Source organism: Manacus vitellinus, unplaced genomic scaffold (genome assembly GCF_001715985.3).
Source record: "Manacus vitellinus isolate BGI_N305 unplaced genomic scaffold, ASM171598v3 scaffold_0_pilon, whole genome shotgun sequence".
NCBI lineage: Eukaryota > Metazoa > Chordata > Aves > Passeriformes > Pipridae > Manacus > Manacus vitellinus.
In genome coordinates this window covers 22,652,815-22,673,562 of record NW_021938789.1, presented here as the reverse complement: position 1 = coordinate 22,673,562, position 20,748 = coordinate 22,652,815, and the positions used below count along the sequence as shown (strand labels likewise).

General features: G+C 39.8%; 2 protein-coding genes across 3 annotated transcripts in view; one reads left to right on the top strand and one right to left on the bottom strand.

Moving 5' to 3' along the window:
- The window catches only part of TRMT9B (tRNA methyltransferase 9B (putative)), a 126,698-nt gene extending 124,677 nt beyond the window's left edge, over positions 1-2,021 (bottom strand). For both annotated transcript variants that reach the window (XM_018069479.2, XM_018069474.2), the window contains exon 1: positions 2,002-2,021. The gene's annotated coding sequence lies outside the window, so the exon portion shown is untranslated. The remainder of the gene's footprint in view (positions 1-2,001) is intronic.
- LONRF1 (LON peptidase N-terminal domain and ring finger 1) lies at positions 340-18,351 on the top strand. The gene is given in 18 exon segments (XM_018069466.2): positions 340-462; positions 1,010-1,113; positions 1,115-1,164; positions 1,167-1,307; positions 1,310-1,398; positions 1,400-1,453; positions 1,455-1,668; positions 7,767-7,885; positions 9,623-9,745; positions 10,352-10,498; positions 10,951-11,188; positions 11,274-11,364; positions 12,184-12,298; positions 12,879-13,000; positions 14,589-14,747; positions 14,856-15,018; positions 15,399-15,551; positions 17,091-18,351. Coding segments are annotated over 18 exon segments (2,364 nt in total). The 3' UTR covers positions 17,250-18,351.
- Positions 18,352-20,748: the final 2,397 nt, after the last annotated feature.

The following is a 20,748-nucleotide window of genomic DNA, read 5'->3' as shown; positions in this document are numbered from 1 at the left end:
AACACCTGGATGTAAATCCAGATGTGTCTGGTTATTTCCAGTCATGGCATCTTTGCTATAGCTCTCTTAACAACATTCAGCATCATCTTACAGCCTGTCATAGATGGAATACAAATATAGCTTTGTTCCTTTCAAAAGACCATAAATTAATTTAAAGGTACTGCTATATTTATCTGAAACGTCTGGATTTATGACAGCCTTTTAACTTTAAAAAAAAAAGCATTGTAGCAACTATAAATACATCGCACTTATGCAATAGGCTTCAAGCTTTCATTAGAGGCTGACATACACCTGAAAAGCCTAAACATTTCCCCCCTGTGACTACTTTAGGCGGAACAGATGAGGCACTTCACCAGAAGAGCTCGACTTGCCGTTCCACACTCGCGGAAAGCCCAAGCCTCGCTGCCCGGCCAGGCTCTGACAGGTCCGCGGCAGCGAGCGCATCGAGCCCGACCTGCGAGGGCTGGGAACAGAGGGGATAATGCATAAACCCTAAGGACAAACAACTTTTCCTTAACCTTGTAACTTTTATCGTGTCCTCCATTAAAAGGCTAACACAGAAGGGAAGGGGGCCAGCCTAAGCGGCCCGAGACGAGTGCGGGCACCCGCCGGGCGATGCCTTGGGGACCACGGCAGCTGCACACCCCCGTTCCCCGCTGGAGACCCCCCTCCCCGCCCCGGCGGCTCTATCCCTGTATCCCTGCCTCCCCCACAGCCCTGCTAACGCCCGACCCTCACCACAGCAGCCGCTCCCCAGTAGCCAACCCGAAGCTCGCAGGGCTGTCCCTCTTCCCCGGCAAACTCCCCCGTCCCCACTAAGGCGCTCACTGCCCGCCTCCCCCCGCCGGGCGAGGCTGTGGGAGTTACGTGGGAACCGGCACCCTCTGGACGGGCGTTCCCGACGGGCCCGGCCCGTCCCCCCCACGTGACCCCGCGCCGTTGGCGGCGGCCGCGGTGGAGCGGTGTTTTGTAACCTCCTCCGCTCCTCCCGCCCCCCGCCCGCGCCCAGCCCCGGAGCCGATCCCCGGCGTCCGCGAGCCGGAGCGCCACAGCCCCTTCGCCGCGCCGCGCAGCCGATGCGGCGTCCTCTCCCGCCGTCGCTGTGGCTCGGAGCTGCCGCGGAGCCGGGCGGCAGCGGGGGCCCTGGCGAGGGGCGCGGACGGGAGCGGAGCTGCTGCTGGCGCGACTGGTGCCCGCGAGCCGCCTGAAGGAAGCGGTGGGCGCGTCCCTGGCGTCGCTGTGCTCGGCCCCTCGGCGGCAGCGCAGCGTCTCGGGACCCTCGTTGGACTGCCTGGTGACTAACTACCGCTGCGGCAGGGGCCGGGCCGGGGCAAGGAGCGCGGGCCGAGGGGCCGCCGGCGCTGCTGCGGCTGCGGGAGGTTCCTGGGCGAGCCGGTGAACCGTCCCGTGCGGGCACACCTACTGCCGCCGCTGCCTCCGCAGGGAGCTGCGGGGCCCGCTGCCGCCGCTGCCGGGACTGGCTGCTGCCGGGGGGGGCACCAGCACGGCGCGCCCCGATGCGCACCAGCGTTGTCCTCACCGGCTGGCCGAGAAGTTGGTTCCCGGGCGAGTGCGAGAGGGGCGAGGGCGGGAGCCGGCTGGAGGAGCTGCTGGCCCAGGGCCGCTTCCGAGAGGCGCTGGGCGCCGCCAGCCAGGCCCTGCGAGCAGGTAAGGCTGGAGGGGAGGGGAGCGCTCCCTTCCTCCGCCCGCCGGAGCCGCGAAGTTCCGCCCGTGTCTCGGCGGGACCGGGACGGGCTGGTGGCTGGGCACGGCAGGCTCAGGGGGCTGGGAGTGTAGTGGAATACGTGGGTGTGCCCTCCCTCCCCTGCTTCGAGTCCGTCATGGACCTAAACGGGCCGGTAAAAAACGTCCGAAGTTTTCTCGAGTTTGAGGGAATTCGAGGAGCCTCTCCATTGGGAGAGCGGAGTGGAGGGCACGCGTAGCTGGTCGGTCCTTGGTGAGCGCCCGGCCTGGCAGTGGGGTACGCTTACTCGCACTTACTCCGGAGGTGAGGGGGAGCGTCCCACATGCGCTGCTTCGTGCCTCCCCCCGCACGCTTGTGTGGGACTTGTTTACAGAGGAGCTTGTGGGCTCAGCTTCGTTTTGTGTTTGGTAATCGCTGTGCGCGGTCAAGGGAAATGCAGTTGGTGTATTTAACCTTGTTTCCTGAGAGAGAGACCTATTTTCAGTCTTAAGTGTCACCAAGACAATTCCCAGCAGGCCGGGCCCAGTTGCATAAGCAGACAGGCATGGAGGGGGACAGGTTGTGTAATGGCAGTGACATCATAGGTGGGTGTGGTTGGAGTTTTATATAGTGTTGGAAGAGGGTGCAAAGAGGGAAGGTAGAGGCATGCTTTTAGGCTATCCTATATCCGTCACAATATATGTGTCTGGTGCCATGGACACTTGAGATACCGTCAATTTTTCAGAGTTTAGTCTTTGTAGAGGGAGTCAGATTTGTGTGATTGATATACCTAGATGGATCCAGTGACAGGTTCCTCTGTTGTTTTTATTCGACTGAATTTTATCACCTGGTGACCTGAGGGGTTCCATTTTGATTTGTAGCCGTTTTTTTTCCTGTTCGTTAATTTAAGAATTAATATTTTTGCAGGTTAAGCATATTACATTTATACAGTTGTCTGCAGCGGAGGGAAAAAACCCAAAAGCTTGCATAAGTCTAATCCTTCCAATCTGTTCTGGGGAGATACATTAGATCTAGTTCCAGAATAAGCTGTTCCTAATGTCGGTGAGATTAAATCGAAGATCTATTTTATATACTTTTTGGCAACCTGATTTAAAGAGGTTCACTTCTGACCACCAAGTCTATTTGCCAGGGTGTTTCTAAAGTGTAGGATATAGGATGGATGTGACCTGAGAAAATGGCTGATCTATTTTAAATCTTGGAACTATAAGATGCAGACTTCTTTCCTGAAGTTCAACATTGAGTCATAGAGGTCGCTCAGTGGCCTTCAGGGTAAAACTGATGAATCCATTATTGATCTCAAATGTTTACAGGGGTCCTGCTTCATGTTTCAGCATTGCTTTGAAAGAATAAAAGAGGCAATTAATTATACAGTTTTTGTTACTATTTCTTTTATGGATTTAGCGATATTATATAGATAACTGTGGGGAAAGAATTTTGATTCCTTTTTATGTGAATCTGCATCTTTAATTTTGGCTTTAAAATGGGTTTAAAATGTAAGAACAATTACCAGCTGTGAAGCTTAATCAAAATTTTATTATTTAAATTCAGTACACGTGCTAGAATTAAGTGCTAGAAGCTCAGTTTAAGATCTGTTGTACAATTCTTTCCCGTATCTCCCCTCCTGAGAACTATCAATATTCCATATATTCTGGTAATGATATTAAAGGACTTCATGAGTCAGAGTGCAGACATACATTAAATGTGAATTTAGAGATGTGGACTCACAACTACAAATCGAAGGTGATTTCAGGCCAACAGATAACAAATTAATAGCTGCTGATACACTTTCAATCTTCCTCCAGAACATGAATCTTGAAAAAACTTAGAGATTGAAAAGATGTGGCTTAAGAAATGTATTAATGTTTAAAATCATTTATGTTCTGTTTCAGTGTTTCCTTACTGCTGCTTCATCTATTTCTTTTTAATGCAAATAGTCAAAAAATTGCAATAAACATAAATCTGATGTCTTAAATAAGGCATTGATGCTAAAAGTTTACTCAAAAAGGTATCTTTCATAACTCTTCTACGTTTCTTGAAACATTTGAAAGAGACCTGTTTCCCATGGTACAGAAGTGACTTTTGAAAAACATGAGTAATGTTAACATATTCATGTGGTTAAAATATTCCTTGCAAGGTTTGAAACAAAATAGTTTAATTAAAGGAAGTATATTGAATTAAAATACAAGTATTGCTTGCCTTTAATCAAGCGTCCTGAAAAATGCAGCTAATGGGCTTGAGTTTGGTCTGAATCTCAGACTTGTTCCTGCTGGAGTGGGCCTCAGGAGGTCTGTTGAGCAATCAGTCTCCTGTTCAAAGCAGAACAAATACTGAGATTGGAGTAGCGTGCTCAAGTTTTTTGAGTTTTTGTATTGAATCATGAAAACCTACAGGCTGAAGATTCCACAGCCTCTCTGGGCAACCTGCTCAGAGGGTAATTATCCTCATGAAAATTTTTCTCCTTATTTCAAGTCTATTTCAGTTTATAACCATTGTCTCTTGTTTTTCCACTGTGCACTTCAGAGTCCTCTAGGTAACCCACTTTTGGATTCTGAAAAGCTGTTGTGTTCTCCTGATGCCTTTGGGAATTGTTTTCTGCTAAACAAACCCAGTTCTCTCAACCTCTTCTTAGGGGTTGTGTGTTCCAACCCTGATAGTTAGGGTGATCCTGTAGTACTGTGTTAATAAATACTGTGTCCTAAAGTTTTTCTACATAGTGGTTGTGATGTGCATGTCTTTTATTTTGAATAATTTGGTATATTATTAAGAACCATATAAAAAGCAGACAGGATCCACCAGAGGTAGTCCATTTGTTGGTAAGTTTATACTGACATTAGCTAGGAGCAGATGCTTTGGAAATAATATTAAAACCAAGAATGCATATTGAGTGACTTTTTGTGTGTACACCTCTTTACACTTTCCTATTAATGTAATAATAACAAGTAATACAGTTCTACCCTACAAGTACTTAGTGTCTTCTTTTCATTAAAATCGTTTGTCTTCAGGTATGCTAAAGTGAGGCATTTCAGGATTTACGATATATTTGGTTACTGAAATTGAAATTCAAGCACTAGTTGTGCTTCTCCTGTTTAGTCTTTGGTCTAGAGATTTGAAATTAGTTTACATCCTCTCTTTGGGTGGCAAACATTAAAATATATGCTGAAACATTGTGAAATGTTTTTATCATGGTTACAAAGCCTAAAAATTAAATTATGTTTACAAAATTGGATATATAAATTTAGATAGAACCAGAGAATTGTTTAGGTTGAAATTGTTAGAATTGACCTTTCAGATAATGAAGTCCAAGCGTTAACCCAGCACTGCCAAGTCCACACTAAACCATGTCCCTAAAGTGCCACATCTGTGTGTCTTTTAAATCCCTCCAGGGATGGTGACTCCACCACTGCCCTGGGCAGCCTGTTTCAGTGCTTGACAGCCCTTTTGGTAAAGAAATTTTTCCTGATAGCCAAACTTAAAGTCCCTTGGTGCAACTTGACACTGTTTCCTCTCATTTTGTCAATGTTACCTGGGAGAAGAAACAGGCCAGCCCTCACCTTGCTACACCCTCCTTTCAGATAGTTGCAGAGAGCGATAAGGTCCCTCCTAAGCCTCCTTTTCTCCAGGTTAAACTCAGTCGCTCTTCATAAGACTTATGCTCCAGACCCTTCATCAGCTTTGTTGCCCATCTCTGGACACACTCCAGACCCTCAATGCCTTTCTTGCAGTGAGGACCCCAAAACTGAACATGTTTCAAGCTGTGGCCTCACCGAGGCTGAGTACACGGGAACAATCACAGCCTGCTGTCCACGCTATTTCTGATACAGTCCAGGATGCCATTGGCCTTCTTGGCCACCTGGGCACACTGCTGGCTCATGGTCAGCCAACTGTCAAACAGCACCCCACGTCCTTTTCCACTGGGCAGCTTTCCAACCACTCTTCCCAAAGCCTGTAGCTCTGCATGGAGTTGTTGTGGTCTAAGTGCAGGGCTCAGCACTTTACCTGGATGAACCTCATACCAGTAACCTTGGCCCATCGATCCAACCTGTCCAAATCTCTCTGCAGAGCCTTTCTGCCCTCCAGTAAATCAACACTCCCACCCAACTTAGTGTTGTCTACAAACTGACTGAGGGTGCAGTTGATCCCCTTGTCCAGATCATTGATGAAGACATTAAAAGGACTGGCCCCAATACCAAGCCCTGAGGAACACGACTTGTCCTCATCTGGCTTTTTTTTCTTGGAAATATTTAGCTCCAGTTTGTTATATGTATTGATCATTCAGCGACAGTGTTTGTATGTTCAGCAGCGAGTTGGGGTTCCAGCTAAACTCCTTGGTTTAGTCTGTGTTTCGTACCAGTTCAGTTGGAATCATGCATTTGCCTTTGAAAAGGAAGTGTATAAAATGTCCACCTGCTGTAAACTTGAACTCACATTTTTATCTTCAAACCACCCCTCATTCTTCCCCTAGGAAAAAAGGATTGGAGTCCCTCAGGTCATGTTCTGCACTTGAAAGTCTGAAAAAGATGCGCTTCCTCTGATTCTGTATAAATAGGCAGCTTATCAGAGAACAAAGACTTGTACTTACTGCTACCTTTGAAGAAAGAAATTTGGTTTGATACTAACTCTGCTGGACACCAGAGCCAAATACACATAAAAAAACTATCTGAAGAGTTTGATCTGAGCTCTTACCTTCCTAGGCTATAGCAGTCACAAAACACAAAGCCACAGGAAACCAGGCCTCAGAGTTGTTCTGCTTGCAGAATTAGTGTTTGAGTTAGAGAGTTTCCCAGACTTCTGTTAAAACAAACATTTTATTATGTCTAAAATAAAAATGAAACAAAGCAGGTTTGGCAATATTTATATTTCAAGGGAAACTAACAACTCCAAAGACAGTTAAGGAAGACACTTTATTTTCAGCTGTGAATTCTTCTGTGATTTTTTTTCTTAACCCTTTCTCTTCCATTGAGATCTTTTTACATGTAGCACTGTGGATCTAAATACAAAGTGATGTGGTGGAATATATGGGAACATTGACCAGGCTGACTTTTAAATGTAAAACAGGCTAATGTTGGAAATTTATGAAAGTTTATACTAGACATTTAGAATAGGCTAAGATAGAATATCAAATTGAAATGATCGCCTCCCAGGAAAGCCTTGTTGAAACAAACTTCAAGGACTATTTGATTTTAGTATTGTTTACAGTAGACCAAGGTTTGGCTTGTTTATCTCACTCAGTGAAAAACAGGTGCATTTTTAAAAACAATAACAAAGTAGTGTGCTGGCATATTTTCTAAGCAACAACTGCACTTAGTTGTGTTACAAAACCATAGTTTTAGTGGCATGGAGATGGGTATGCTTCCCATTTGGAGGTTGCTATACTGAAAGTGCAAAATGCTGTATGTTGGACATGAGAACTTGTCCATACTGAACACGTTCTGCCATTTCCCCATTGTAGAAGTTCCATTAGTGCAGCTCCTTTCAACAGGGCTGCCAGCTGGTGTTAAAGGCTTTCTGGTATTGGCTGTCTCTTTTGATCACATAGTGATAAAGCCTACTTCTGGTACTTCCTAAATGGATAGTGCTGGGAAAGTGGCATCTGTATCTCCAGCCATAGTTGGAGGGGATTGGGCATTATAAAAACAAATTACAGTCTACAGCAAAACTTGGGCATTTGAAAATAAACTGTGTAATGCTTAGGCTTTTAATACAAATGTGCTGAATTCCCAGATTCCTGTGGTTTTGATTAGATGTATTGACTTGGTCTGCAGTTTTTGTTGTCACAGTAGTGCAGAGCAGTACTTTATCAGCCTTTCTGATATTTGAAAATATATTTTCTTGTTGCTGCAATATACATTAGAGGATCCAAAATTTGATTCTTAGCTTAAAAGACATGAACCTGGAATTACTGCCCCTTCTATTACCCAAACACTAGGGGTTAGGGGAGAATGTACTCCAGTAATTTTGGAAGTATTGTACAAAAAATTGTAATTATGTGACATCGCTATGAAAGCAAATCTAATTACAAATTTCTGATTTTTTAAAAATGTTATGTAATTTCTGTCTTCAGATTCCAGTGACTTGATGCTTAGGATTTACAGAGCTGAGTCATATGTTGGCCTCCAAGAATATAAAACAGCCATAGAAGAACTAAATTTTGTTATTTCTAAAATGCCAAATTGGCCAGAGGTAAGTTGGTATGAGCTCGTCATTTTCCAATACTGGGTTTATCTATAAAATTAATAAATTCTAAATTATACTTGAATTGTTTAAAAACCTGTGTCAGCTTCTTTAAATGTTATTTTGTGAGACGTGCAAAATGCTAAAAGGCACATTGAAAATAGTTAACTTGTATGAGACAAGCTACTGATGAGTATGGCAGGTTAGGGCTGGTTGATAAATAGAGTTGGGATGGTTTATGGTAATGTAATCAGTAACAGCTGGGTTGTGGGGCTTGTTTTGTTTATCTGTTAATTTTTGTTAATAGAAGGATGCTTTTCTTGGAAGTTTTTCTTCAAAAAGCCCAAAGAATCTCAGTGGGCACTGAGCTTTGCAAATAGTCCAGGCAACTGGGGAGTCAGTGGTCTTCAGAACCCTTACGATGCTGCATATTGTAGCACTGTCTAAACTGAGCGCAGCAGGAGCAGCAAGATCTTGCCACATGAGGGGACATTGCTGCTGTCTTGGTTTGTCCTGTCTTCAGCAGTTCAGTTGCTACTGCAAATTCATAAAGCCCTCCTGCTTTTCACCTCTCAGTGTTGGTAGCATTGTCTACTTTTTTCTGTATGTTTGGAAAGAAGCCTCACTTTGTTTAACTGAGCTTGGTTTGATGGATGGATTCCTATAACAATCCTTATCTCTGAAGGAAAATTAACTGTAAGAGGAGGATTAGCATGCTTCCCTTCTTCAGAATACATCTTAATTGAAACTGCCCAAATCCATCAAAGAGGATGCATGCCCTCATCTCACAGTCTTGTTGAACAGATGCTACTGTTCATACTGTCAGTCATCCTGTAGAAACTGCACTCTGGGGTTTGTTTGTTTGTTGTTTGGTTGGAGTTTTTTGTTTGTTTGTTTGTTTTTGAAGTTTAGTTTCTGGCCCATTATCCAAATTCTCGTGTACAGATAGATATTGTTGTTTTAACTAACTTTTATTAGATAACTGTTTTATCTAACTATTTATATTACTGCCAGTGCAACTTTTAAAAACTGAGATAAGTTCTTAGTGCCAACATCATCTAGTTACAACTAAGTTTAGCAAAATTCAGTAGTTTTTCTTCCACCTTTTTTTTCAGACCAAATAATATACAGATTTTTTTTTTTTCCTGTTGCTATCTAGTGCTCAAGAATAAAATATAGTTGGAGGAAGCAACTCCAAAAATGCATTGTTTTGTGTTAAGAATGTTTTGTGTCAAGAATGTAGATTGAGATGAACGTAAGGGATGTAACAGTTGTGTGGGTTGTTTTGTTTGTAGTCCATCTTTTCCTGCATGCTGGAACCATAAGGCTTTTAATGAAAGAGAGGCAAAAAAGGGTATCCTGTAAGCTCTTATGTGAGGTTATGTAATAATTTGCATTTCTCGTCCCCCTTCTTCTTCTCCAGAGGGTCCCAGAAGAGGGAAACTAAGGCCTTTTGTGCATTAAGCACTAGTCAGGTTTTTAACCCTTTTGTATAAGCCAAAGCAAATTAACTGGAAGAAGGCTATTCCAAAAAGCAAATTAACACCAGGCTATTCCATGACTCTTTTCAAACACTAGCATGTGTATGTTAGACAGGGCATATGGATTATCCACACTGTGCACTGTTGAAGAGCTACATTCTTTTTGTTGCGGCAGGTTCTAATTCTAACTGTTGCAATGCCTGTAAGATCAGTACTGCAGTTCAACATACTCTCTAGAAATGTCTTCGTGGTATCTGTTTCTCAGGTCTACTTCCGGAAAGGAAAAGTGCTGCAAGACTCTGGCTTTGTAGGTGATGCCTTACAGCTGTTTCTACAGTGCTTAGCCCTTGATGAGGACTTTCTTCCAGCCAAGCTAGAAGTAGAAAAGGTATTCATGATACTGGATTCCTATCTCTGGTTTGATTCCTTTATAAAGCTCCCATTGTGGTAGACTTTGAGCATCTAAAATGTTCATTACATACAGAGACGGTTTGGATGGCAGATTACTTTTAAGCTATATCTTAAATCATACTACGCTGAAGAGATATTCCCAGTGTAGGCATTTTAAATACATGTTTAAAAGTACATATGCTTTTGAAGTTACTATATGAATATCTAGAAAACTGCAAAGTAGGCAGCGTGTTAAAGTTTCTAAGTCAAAATCTTTTGTGCCCAGAGCACAACAGTTTTTCTTTGATAATAAAAATTTATAATGAAAAAAATGCATAATACTGAATTGATAATGTATAACTCTGTTCGAAGAGCTCACTAGCTTGTAGTAGAAAAGATTTCTAAGTAAATTTCTTTTTATCAGTGTAGGTATGTAGGTTTCTGCTTGTTTTCAACTCTGCTTTCTCAGTTACTGCTTAAATAAAGATCTGTTTATGAGGATAACTTCATAGAGATTTACTTCTTACTTTTGGTATGTAGTTTTATAACAAAGGTATGTCTAGATTATTTTTCTCTATTATTGACATTTAGCTATTTTTTCTAGACATTGTGTGATGTTTTGTCACCAGAGAAGCTAGGTGAGAGTCTGAAGGAATCTGCTTGGAATTCAGTCCATATTCGAAATAAACCTTTTCTGCTTGGTTCTGAGGTGACTGCATCTTACTGCAACTTACAGTTTTGTCCTCAGCAGGTAACAAAAATTCTAGGATAACTTTTGTTGTTGACTGATATGCAAACATTGGATGTGCTGATACCCTGATACTTTCCAGTGTAAATACTGACTTTCTGTGATTGAATTGGAGGAAGAGAATCATGATTTGGGAGGAATGTATTTTTATTTGTAGTGTTAAAACTCCTCATTCTAGTGAGCTGGAACAAGTAATAAAGTAGTACTTAAGTTTGATATTAGGGACTTCAAAATAAAGAGAAATACAATTTTTCTTCTCTTTGAAGCAGATGAAAATTGTTAAATTGGTAATGCTAAGCCAATTTGAGTACTGTCTTGACTTACAAGTTTCTCTAGTTAACTAATGAACTAACTGTGGGTATCAGTTTGGCTTATATATCTTTGCGTGGTCACATCTTACATACCTAGATTTGTGTTACTCTTAAAATACAGTTCAGTTCATCTCACTATTACAGAGTTCAGGAGGATCAGATGTACTGAAGCCTGTCAGTGGAGGCTTAAATCGTGCACAGTCTGCCCATGCTCTTAATTCAACAAAAGACCTTGCCAAGGAAGATGGCTTAAAGAGAGTGTCTTCTGAACCTCTTCTCTCTGGCCAAGGAAAAAGTGCTTTGTTAAAAAGAAAGCTTTCCTTTTCAGAACAGGATACAGTTGTATGTGAAGATGGAAGAAACAAACACAAAAAGCAAGGAGGTAAACAGTCACTTACTTTGAAATTTAAAGTATTTACTGCCTTGTGCCTTTCTTTGAAAGAGTATTTTGTCTTGCTTTTCTTTAGAAAGTACAAAAAGGGATGTGACACTGGCCTTTGGAACAATTCCAGGGGATTTGATTGATGTATCAGATTTTGAGTGCTCTCTATGTATGAGGTAAGATTTTGTCCTTGATGCAGTATTTCTGTTACAGATGCTTGGCACATATCTGTTACGTGTATGAACTGTAGGTTGTTATGAATTCTGCTATCAGTCAATAATTGCACCTTTTCTCTATCCCTGAAATTAAGTGTTTATTTAAATGTCACCTGCTACAACACTGTATACTATAGGACTATTTTAATCAAGTTGCCTTCTAAATTAAACTTGGCATTGTTAACTGGTAACCATAAAAGTACAGGGTCTTTTGTTGCTAAATGTTAGGGGGTTTTTGAGTCAATAAAAGTGTTATTTTGGAAAGGCTAATTCTCAGAAGCATTGCCTGTGAACCTCTTATTTGTCTGGGAGATGTAGATGCTTTAGAATGTTAGTTTACTTAAATGTAGCTGATGTTGTATTTGAAACCTCTTATTGAATTGTCTTGCTTTTCAGAATAAATTCTGTAAAACATATGGCGTATACTAAACTATCCATAGTTATGTTACTAGTATGTAAAACAACTTAGCTTTTCAAAGAATCACTCCATTTCGTGTATTCTGAGTCTCTAGCGAGACCAAAAACTTTGTGTTTTGGGATAAATGTTTAGGTACTTAAAGTGCTGGAATGTGTCCAGATTCATCAGAAAACAAAAAAATGAGTGATGAAGTAAATAGAAACAAACTGCAGTATAGAGGAAAAAGTAGAATAAGGAGACATGGAATTAATTTTTCTCTGCTTTATTGTAGTATACCTAGTCTTTTAAAGAGGTTAATCACTGACTCTTTTAGCAAAAGACATGCTGGCCATAGGATCTAAATTCTAATAATTTTGTTTCAGGCTATTCTTTGAGCCAGTTACAACCCCTTGTGGACATACTTTTTGCAAAGGTTGTTTGGAACGATGTTTAGATCATGCTCCACAGTGTCCACTCTGTAAGGAGAGCTTGAAAGAGGTATTGTTTCTCAGTAAAGCTTACAAATACAACTGTTGTATAATTTTAAAGGCTGCTTCACTTGAACCCAATAACTTGGTTTTGCTTGGCTTTTGGATTGCTCTAGAATGGAAAAACTTGAGACAAATTTTTTCAATACAAGTTGATTAGATTTACCTCAGGGTCTTAGGGGTTTTATGTTTCTGTGACCATCTTCTTTACTGGTGTAATTAAATCCTGTGTATTCATAAACTTTGGTAAGTATTCGGTTAAACCTCTCTGTGATTTCTGTACACTTCCCTTGTTTGTATGTCTGTATATCCTAGGAAAACAGTTCTGTCTCTGGTAAGCACAGAACTACAAATCAAGTTAGACACTAAATGTGTCAGACACTAAGAACTCACGAAGAGAATCTAATTTTCAAATATTGGAGTATCCTTAGGTGTTAAGCAATGAAACATAAGAACTTCAGAGCTGTAAGTTTTCATGGGTTTTAAGACACGTCATAGATCATATTTTTAAATAAAAGCTGCATTTTCTGAAATGTTTTTTTAATATATATGAAAAGAAATATTAATGTGTTTTTTGAAATTGCTTACAGTACCTTGCAAGCAGAAAATACAGTATCACAGAACTGCTGGAGGAATTAATAATGAAATATTTGTCTGACGAATTATATGAGAGAAAAAGAATTCATGCTGAAGAAACTGCTGAACACTCCAAGTAAGCTTACTGTCTTGAGAAACTTGAGAAATTAGTATGGAAATCCTTTATAGAAATGTTTTCTTATTTTTGTGGTTATTAATAATGGTATATTATGGATGCAAGAAGGAGTTTGAAGCTTGTCCAGGTCCTTCTGGGTGGCATCCCATCCTTCAGATCCGTCAACCACACCACTCAGCTTGGTGTCATCAGCAGATTTGCTGAGGGTGCACTCAGTCCCTTCATCTGTGTGATTAATGAAGATATTCAACAGTGCAGCTCCCCATATGGATGCCTGAGGGCCACCACTTGTCACTGATATCCCCTGGGACTGAGCCATTGGCCACTATTCTCTTGATGCAACCATTCCAACCACTTTCTTACCCATCTAACAGTGCACCCATCAAATCCATCTCTCTCCAGTTTGGAGAGACAGATGTTGTGGGGGACCATGTCAAAAGCTTTACAGGAAGTCCATATAAATGACAGCTGTAATCTTTCCCTTGTCCACTGATGCAGTCACTCCATAGAAGGCCGTTAGGTTGGGTTGGGCCAGATAGGATGGAGCTCTGAGCAACCTGGTCTAGTGGAAGGTGTCCCTGCCCACAGCAGAGGGGTTGGAACTAGATGATCTTTAAGGTCACTTCCAACTCAGGCCATTCAATGATTCTGTGAAATACGTTTTCCCTTCCATTCCTCTTTTTGCATGCACTGTCATGGAGCTTTGGTTTTAGCTTTGCTGTTCATGGAATTGTCCTCTTCAACTGACTGCAGAGTCTTAGAGACTTGAATTTCTTGCAAACCAGTTCATGAAGAGAGATGTGATCAAAAGAAATAGTTGGGATTTTTTTGTAATTGTGGTATTTATCTCACGAGGGAGAGTTCTTCAGATACATAAAGCATTATGTATTGTAGATAGGAATGTTGAAAAACTATTTAAAACTGCAGCTCATGCAACTTACATAACAGAATCCATCCAGTAGAATTATTTTTTACAGTCTGAAAGGTATTAAAATTAAATCTCTGGTAATGTTTTAATAATAATTTGTTTGTATCACCTATCAACTATACATACCTGATAAAATAGCATGAAAAAAATATTTTGTTTTTCAATTACATCTGCTGAAGCATATTGCAAGGTACAGAGTATACCCTCCTTGCATTTGTGATCTGGAGTCCCTCCTAGAGAATAGTCTAAATGGTGACTGTAGCTACTGTGTGGTTACTGCTACATCTTTTTCGTTCCAGGAGTAGTATGTTTCTGAGAGCATAATGGCTTGTATGGCTCAAAACAAAAAGGAAAAAAGTACCTAGCACTCCTGTCCCCAAAACTGAGCCCTTCATTCACTGACTAGATACTCTACTCAGTAGCTAGATAACTGTGAGGCTTACTGTCCAGTGTGTATACAAATCAGTATGTAGGTATTGAGTCACTGTTACATGTTTTTATTTTTTATGAAAGTTTCTACAAAGTGCTTAAACTTTGAAAGTTACTACCCATGCTTTATGACCTCACACATAGCAAACATACTGAAAAAAATGTTTTATCTTGGCATAGCTCAGTGTTTAGATTTTGAAGCCACTTATTTCATTTGATGTTCTCTTGAAGCTTGACCAAGAATGTTCCCATGTTTGTTTGCACTATGGCATATCCTACTGTGCCTTGCCCTCTACATGTATTTGAGCCAAGATACCGACTCATGATTCGCAGGAGTATGGAAACTGGAACTAAACAGTTTGGGATGTGCATAAGTGATTCTCAAAATGGGTAGGTTTACATTCTAAATGTAAGCTTCTTATCTCTTATGTCTTTTTAATTAAAAAAGTGTCCTTTCAGAAGTGTGTAATTGAATTACTTACAAGGTCTCTTTTGTAGTTTTGCAGATTATGGTTGCATGCTGCAAATAAGGAACGTTCATTTTCTACCTGATGGACGGTCTGTTGTTGATACAGTTGGTGGAAAGAGATTTAGAGTTTTACGGAGAGGGATGAAAGATGGTTATTGCACTGCGGACATTGAATATTTGGAAGATGTTAAGGTATCCAGAATGCTGTCTAAATATTTAGTAATATTAATATATAAAGATTTTTGCTTGATTTGTTCTTAAGAGCTCTGTTTCAAATTTTTCAGTCTCTAGACCGCTGGAAGATTCAGTGCCAGCACGTGGAATAAATGCTTAATTTTTTATTATAAAGCAACTAAGAAATACTATAGTTTTTTGTTTAAGCAGTAGTTTGAAGCTGTAACTTTAAAAATATTGCAAGATTTCTTTACTATTCAGTCATTGGTAATCAAGGTTTAGGAGAAAACAAGAAATGTATCTAAATATAGTTGAAATTGAATGGTTTTTTGATGTTAGTTTAAACACCTTATTGTTTCTTTATCACTAATCATATTTTCATAACTTTCCTCCTATAGGTTGCTGATGAAGAAGAACTAAAGAAATTGACAGAGCTTCACAATTTTGTTTACAATCAGGCCTGCAGTTGGTTCCAAAACTTAAGGAACAAATTTCGCACTCAGATTCTTCAGCACTTCGGGCCAATGCCTGACAGGGAGGAAAATATACAGGTGAGACTCAAATAATATCAATTATTAGGTGCTTATTTCTAGAAATAAAAACCCTGTTAACAACTGCTAAGCATTAAAAAAAAACAACCCACCACTTTTTTCCCAGCTTCAAAGGTGTTAAGGCTTGCACCTCGTTTCTCTTTTGATGAGCAACAAAAAGCAATTCTGTCACTGGTCGTCAGTTTTTGCAGGAAAAGATGGTATGCTGCAGTGGAGATAAAAATAAAACTAGTAAACTGAAAGCACTTTAAACTCTAGTAACATTTAAACTGTTTGTTTGTGTAAAGCTGTTAGAACTTAAAGTGAAAAAAACCTTGAATTTTCTTCCCTGTGAAAGTCAGGGAAGAAACTGAAACTGCCATATGCAGGCAAAGAGTTAATCACAAATAACACTTTCCTCCTTTCTAAGCTAGTGCCATAAACTTCTGAAGCTGCTAGGATTTGACAAATGTTTCTTAAGAAACTAGCTGCAGCAGTCTATTTTAATGGTTATAATGCAACAATTACCGAAGGTTTGTGACATCCTGAGAGACTGGAGGCTGTAGAAAAGTAATTAAAAACATGTAAAATTTGACCTTCAATGCAGAATTATATGTGGATTGGGATCTTATGGGAGCTTGTCCCTCACCCATCTGCTGTATACTTTTATGAGGCTATATTAACCAGTCTGGGAGGACTGTAGATGCTCTAGAGGCCAGTGCATGAATTCAGAAGTGATTTTAGAACAATTAAATAAAAAAATAGATTGGAAACAACATACTAGGAAAGAGGAATATATGTACAAAACTGCGGTAACTGGTAGGGCAGCAATACTGTGGGTGTGTACCTGAGATTTATAATAGGACACAAGTCAAAGCTGTGTGATACAGCTGAAAGTGAGGAAATATCATCTTGGAGTGTACCACTATTAGTAAATCATTTGAGGTGATTAATCTTTTCTGCAGTGATAAGATCTCTGCTGAGGAGTATTATATCCAGTTCATGGCCTGACATCTAATGCTTCGTGTTGGTAATTAAATAAAGTACAGGAAAAAGTTACAGAGTATGTTTTAACAGCTTAGAAGAAAGTGATTAAGTAGTGCTGCTCTGTGTAGGAGCTAATGAAAAAGGGAGTGGAATTGGGAGGTGATCGAATAAAGATAATTTTAATGAAAATATTAAGCTTCGTAAATATTCAAGCCTTAAGAATAGTAGGACAGGTATTGGGTTTAATTTTTATCAGAGAAGTTTGTTATTAGGTGACTGTCTTATACCTAACCATCTTTTCCCAAGGAAGCTGTGAGCTTCTGCTTCCTATGTTATATTAGAAATTATTGCTCTATCCAGCCTAGTTTAAGTGTACTTTATTTGACTTCTCAGTTGAGGAGGGATCAGAAGAGACCCCTTGAGCACTCTTCTTATCTCACGGATCTGGAATTCTGTAGTTAGTATCAAACTTTAAAGTAGTCTTGGTCATTGATGACTTTATCTTTTGATGTTTTCATGGTAGTCAACTATACAACATCGGTTATGGGTAACCAACTTATCTTTTATTTTTAGGCAATGCCCAATGGTCCTGCTTGGTGTTGGTGGCTTCTAGCTGTTCTCCCAGTAGACCCCAGATACCAGCTGTCAGTTCTCTCCATGATGTCTTTAAAAGACCGTCTGATAAAAATCCAACATATACTCACATATTTTTCTAGAGACCAGTCCAAGTGACTAACCGCCTGGGTCTTCCTGAAAAGTTACTCTGTTCTGGTTGTAGTAGCAGCTGGAATTTTTGCTGCCTTTGCACATTTAGTACTGGTTTGAGAAGTGTAATGGAACTGTTTTTTCTCTCCTCTCCACCCTCCCCACTTCCTGAACCACGTGGTTCTTTGAATGCACACTTTCTTCAACTATGAGAGAAGACCACTGACGATTGCACAAAGTCAATCCAGCTAGATACGTTTTTCACATTATCTACATTAAAATTTGCACTATGTAGAAGAGAACCTTTTTGAGACTTGATCATTTTAGCAACTGACTTTTTTAAGCTGTGGAAGTGCAGGACTTAAGGCTGACAGTCCAAGTTTACAGCACTGAGGAGGTATTAAAGGTTTTGCAAATGTTTGCCTCATACAACTGTTCTTTTGCTGTTTGCACAAATATTTGAAATATAGTATTGAATGTTACAGTTGGATATTACTACTCTTGTTGAATTATCTTGACCAGGAATGAGGCACAGATTTTTAAGTTTCTTGTAATTGTATGCATCACAAAATAGGTGACGTTATGAACTGTATGCTGAACTGGGAGCCTATTTTAAGGAACAAATGCAAAAAAAAAAGGTACTTCTGTCTAGAAATACTTAAACTGTGAATATGGTTTACATACTTAGGCCTGTACATGTTGAAGAGGAAACTGAAATCTAAATGCTAGTACCAGTTACATTTCTACTGGACTTTTCAGGCTGGCAGTTCTTCCAGAGCACACACTTAGTTTGTAGAGCTTAGAAGAAGAAATCTTAAGAGTGTGCGTGCGTGTGTCTGTTGGGGGTTGTGCATCCAAGATTCAAAAGCTTAAAGTTTTTATTTGAACTTTTTAAGTTGGTGCAAATGTGAGTTCTATGCCTTATTCATATCAATAGTAGAGCACACTGCAGTGGCAAGGTTAGCATCATGCTGCCAATAGGTACTTTTTGTAATTAAAGTTTGCATATTTGTGAATATGTCTGATACTGGCTTTCTTGTATGTAAATCATTTGTAAAATATTTCTTAAATCTTGCTTTTGCTAATATATTTAATTTTCAATAAAAGCTAAAAGTTTGTAATATTTTAAACTTTATCAGAAACTAAAAATCACTTTCTTTTTTCATATGCTTCTATTCTGGGATCTTAAGTACATCCAGAAGCTGCTGTTTAACCTACATTAAGGTTGTGAGCACTTCATGACGTAACTGGTATGTACATAATCTGTTTCTGATTATAGTACCTGTCTCAGACTGATTATTGGTCAGACAAGTTTTTTGCTGGTGGCCTGCTTTTCTATCTATTTTGTTTAAATCAGGTATGAAGTTTGCATTTCACAAAACTTAGAAATTGTGGGAATCTGTTCTTGCAGAGCAGTGAGGTATTTCACAGACCTGTTAGTCAGATGCTCTGGCCTTATTCTCTTCAGGGGTCCAAGGTTTGAGATATTACAGGCAGCCCAAAATCTGCTGGATCATTTCTAATGTGGTTTTCTATCTAGGGTAAATTTTCCGTTTATGGTACGAATAAAGTCCTGGATTAATATTTAGAACACTTTATTTGCATAATAAAAGAAGAAATGGAATCCTCTATTTCTCCACTTCCATATGTTGTAACTTTAGAAACTTAATCTTTGCATCACCATGATCTTCTTAAGAATGTAGGTGGCAGGATTTTTTTACCTTGGTGGCAAAAAGTCCCTGTAGCCAGGCTGGAAATACCCAAATAAACTAGTGGTAATTTTTTTTTTTTCTTACCAAGAGCTTGAGTTTTGAAATTCAGTATTCCCTACTCTGCTGGAAGATGTGGTTTCTAAATGTTTTTATACATTCCCATGACTTTTTAATAAGGTAAAAATTCAGATAAAGTATCAGTTGGCTTGCACTGTCCTGTGCCTAAGTGTGTTCTAGTTCTGGAATTGTATCAACTACGTAAGGTAAAACATTATTAAAAGGAAACAGCAACAAAATAAAAAGGAAAGTAACTGTGTTTAACACACGGTGCATTGAGGCTGGTTGTAAGTATACTCTTTGGTAGCTATTCCACGGATGTGATTATTGTATGTGCTCTTGGGAATGATAGAAAATTGAGAGTGGGGACGAAAGATTTTTAAGAGGTTTTTCAAGTTGGAATTTTTTTAAGTGAATGTTTTGTGGACCAGATGTTATCACTTTGTGCAGTTAGAATGAGACAGTAAAACAAGCTTGACTGAATGTTTGCATAGCCCTTTCAGTAAGTATCTTGGAGAGACACTATGTTGTACTTTGTACATCATACTTTGAATTTTGGGAGTATTTTCTTATTCTTACAATTATTTCTTTTATCCCCCCCATCACACAGCAAGGGTTCTTTAGCTGTCAAACAATAAATAGCAACTAAGGATAAAGTTTGATCACGTTTTATTATTATAATAAGGTTGAAAATCAGTGTAATTAGACCTGAGCAGAATGCAAGTGAACTAGGCATAGGGAAAAGGGGAAAGCTCACTTGCTGTGTAGGCAAGCTACAACACCTCTAATGATTAGACTTACCTGATGAGGAGCAACAGCCAAGAGAATTGTCAAGCTCTCGTTTTCTCTCATGACAAAAGGTTTCCTTCGCTGGGCAGCACCCTTGGACCAGCCAACGAAAGCTACCCCAAGTTATTGTTGGGGCACCTTATTTACAAGATTGTGCTTTCTTTCAGTCATATGATCGACAAGTTGATGGAGAAATGTTCTTTATGTAAGTGTGAGAACAAAACTAAATGTGTCTCAAAAGATTGGTGATCTGTAAATAGCTATAAGTGAATTGAATGTGCATGTATGTTAGTATGAGAAAGGTCCTAAACTTCAACATGAGGGTTTGGAGTCACTGTACTGAGAACTGTCTGCCCAGAAGTGATGTGTATTTTTCAAATGTTTCTGGCAAGGACCTGTTCCCAGTTTTGCTAAGTTGTGGCCAGAGATCTCGCTGAAATTCTTAGTTTATGATTAATGTTCACCTCTAGTCTCATCACTCTTACCAAATTTGTGTCATTTTCTGTAACAACTTTGAGCCCTTGGAGAGAACCAATGAACTTTATGTTTAGAAACTTCAGCTTTCTTGGTATGAAATGGCAACTTCACGTTTCTCCATCTAACTTGACTTTTCTTTTGGCAATTGGCAAATATTTGTCACAGTCATTCTAGCAAATCATTTCTCCATGGGCCTTTTACTGGTCCTAAGTTTCTTTAAGGACAGTATGCAAAGATAGTTGTAAGATATTGGTGGGGGGGAAACTTGAAGCTATGCTAGAACATTAGTTCTCTAGGAAGAAGTGTTTGCTCTGAACCCCACGAAAGATGAGGTCAGATTCAAACGTTGCTAGAGGCTTTAGAAGGCTTGTCATCTTTTTGGTTTTATAAGTGATCTAACCCATTCCTTTCAGTATGTGTGGGGTGGGGTAAATATCTACTAAATACTCAGATTTTGCTTTAGACTCACAATAATTACACGTGAGACATGG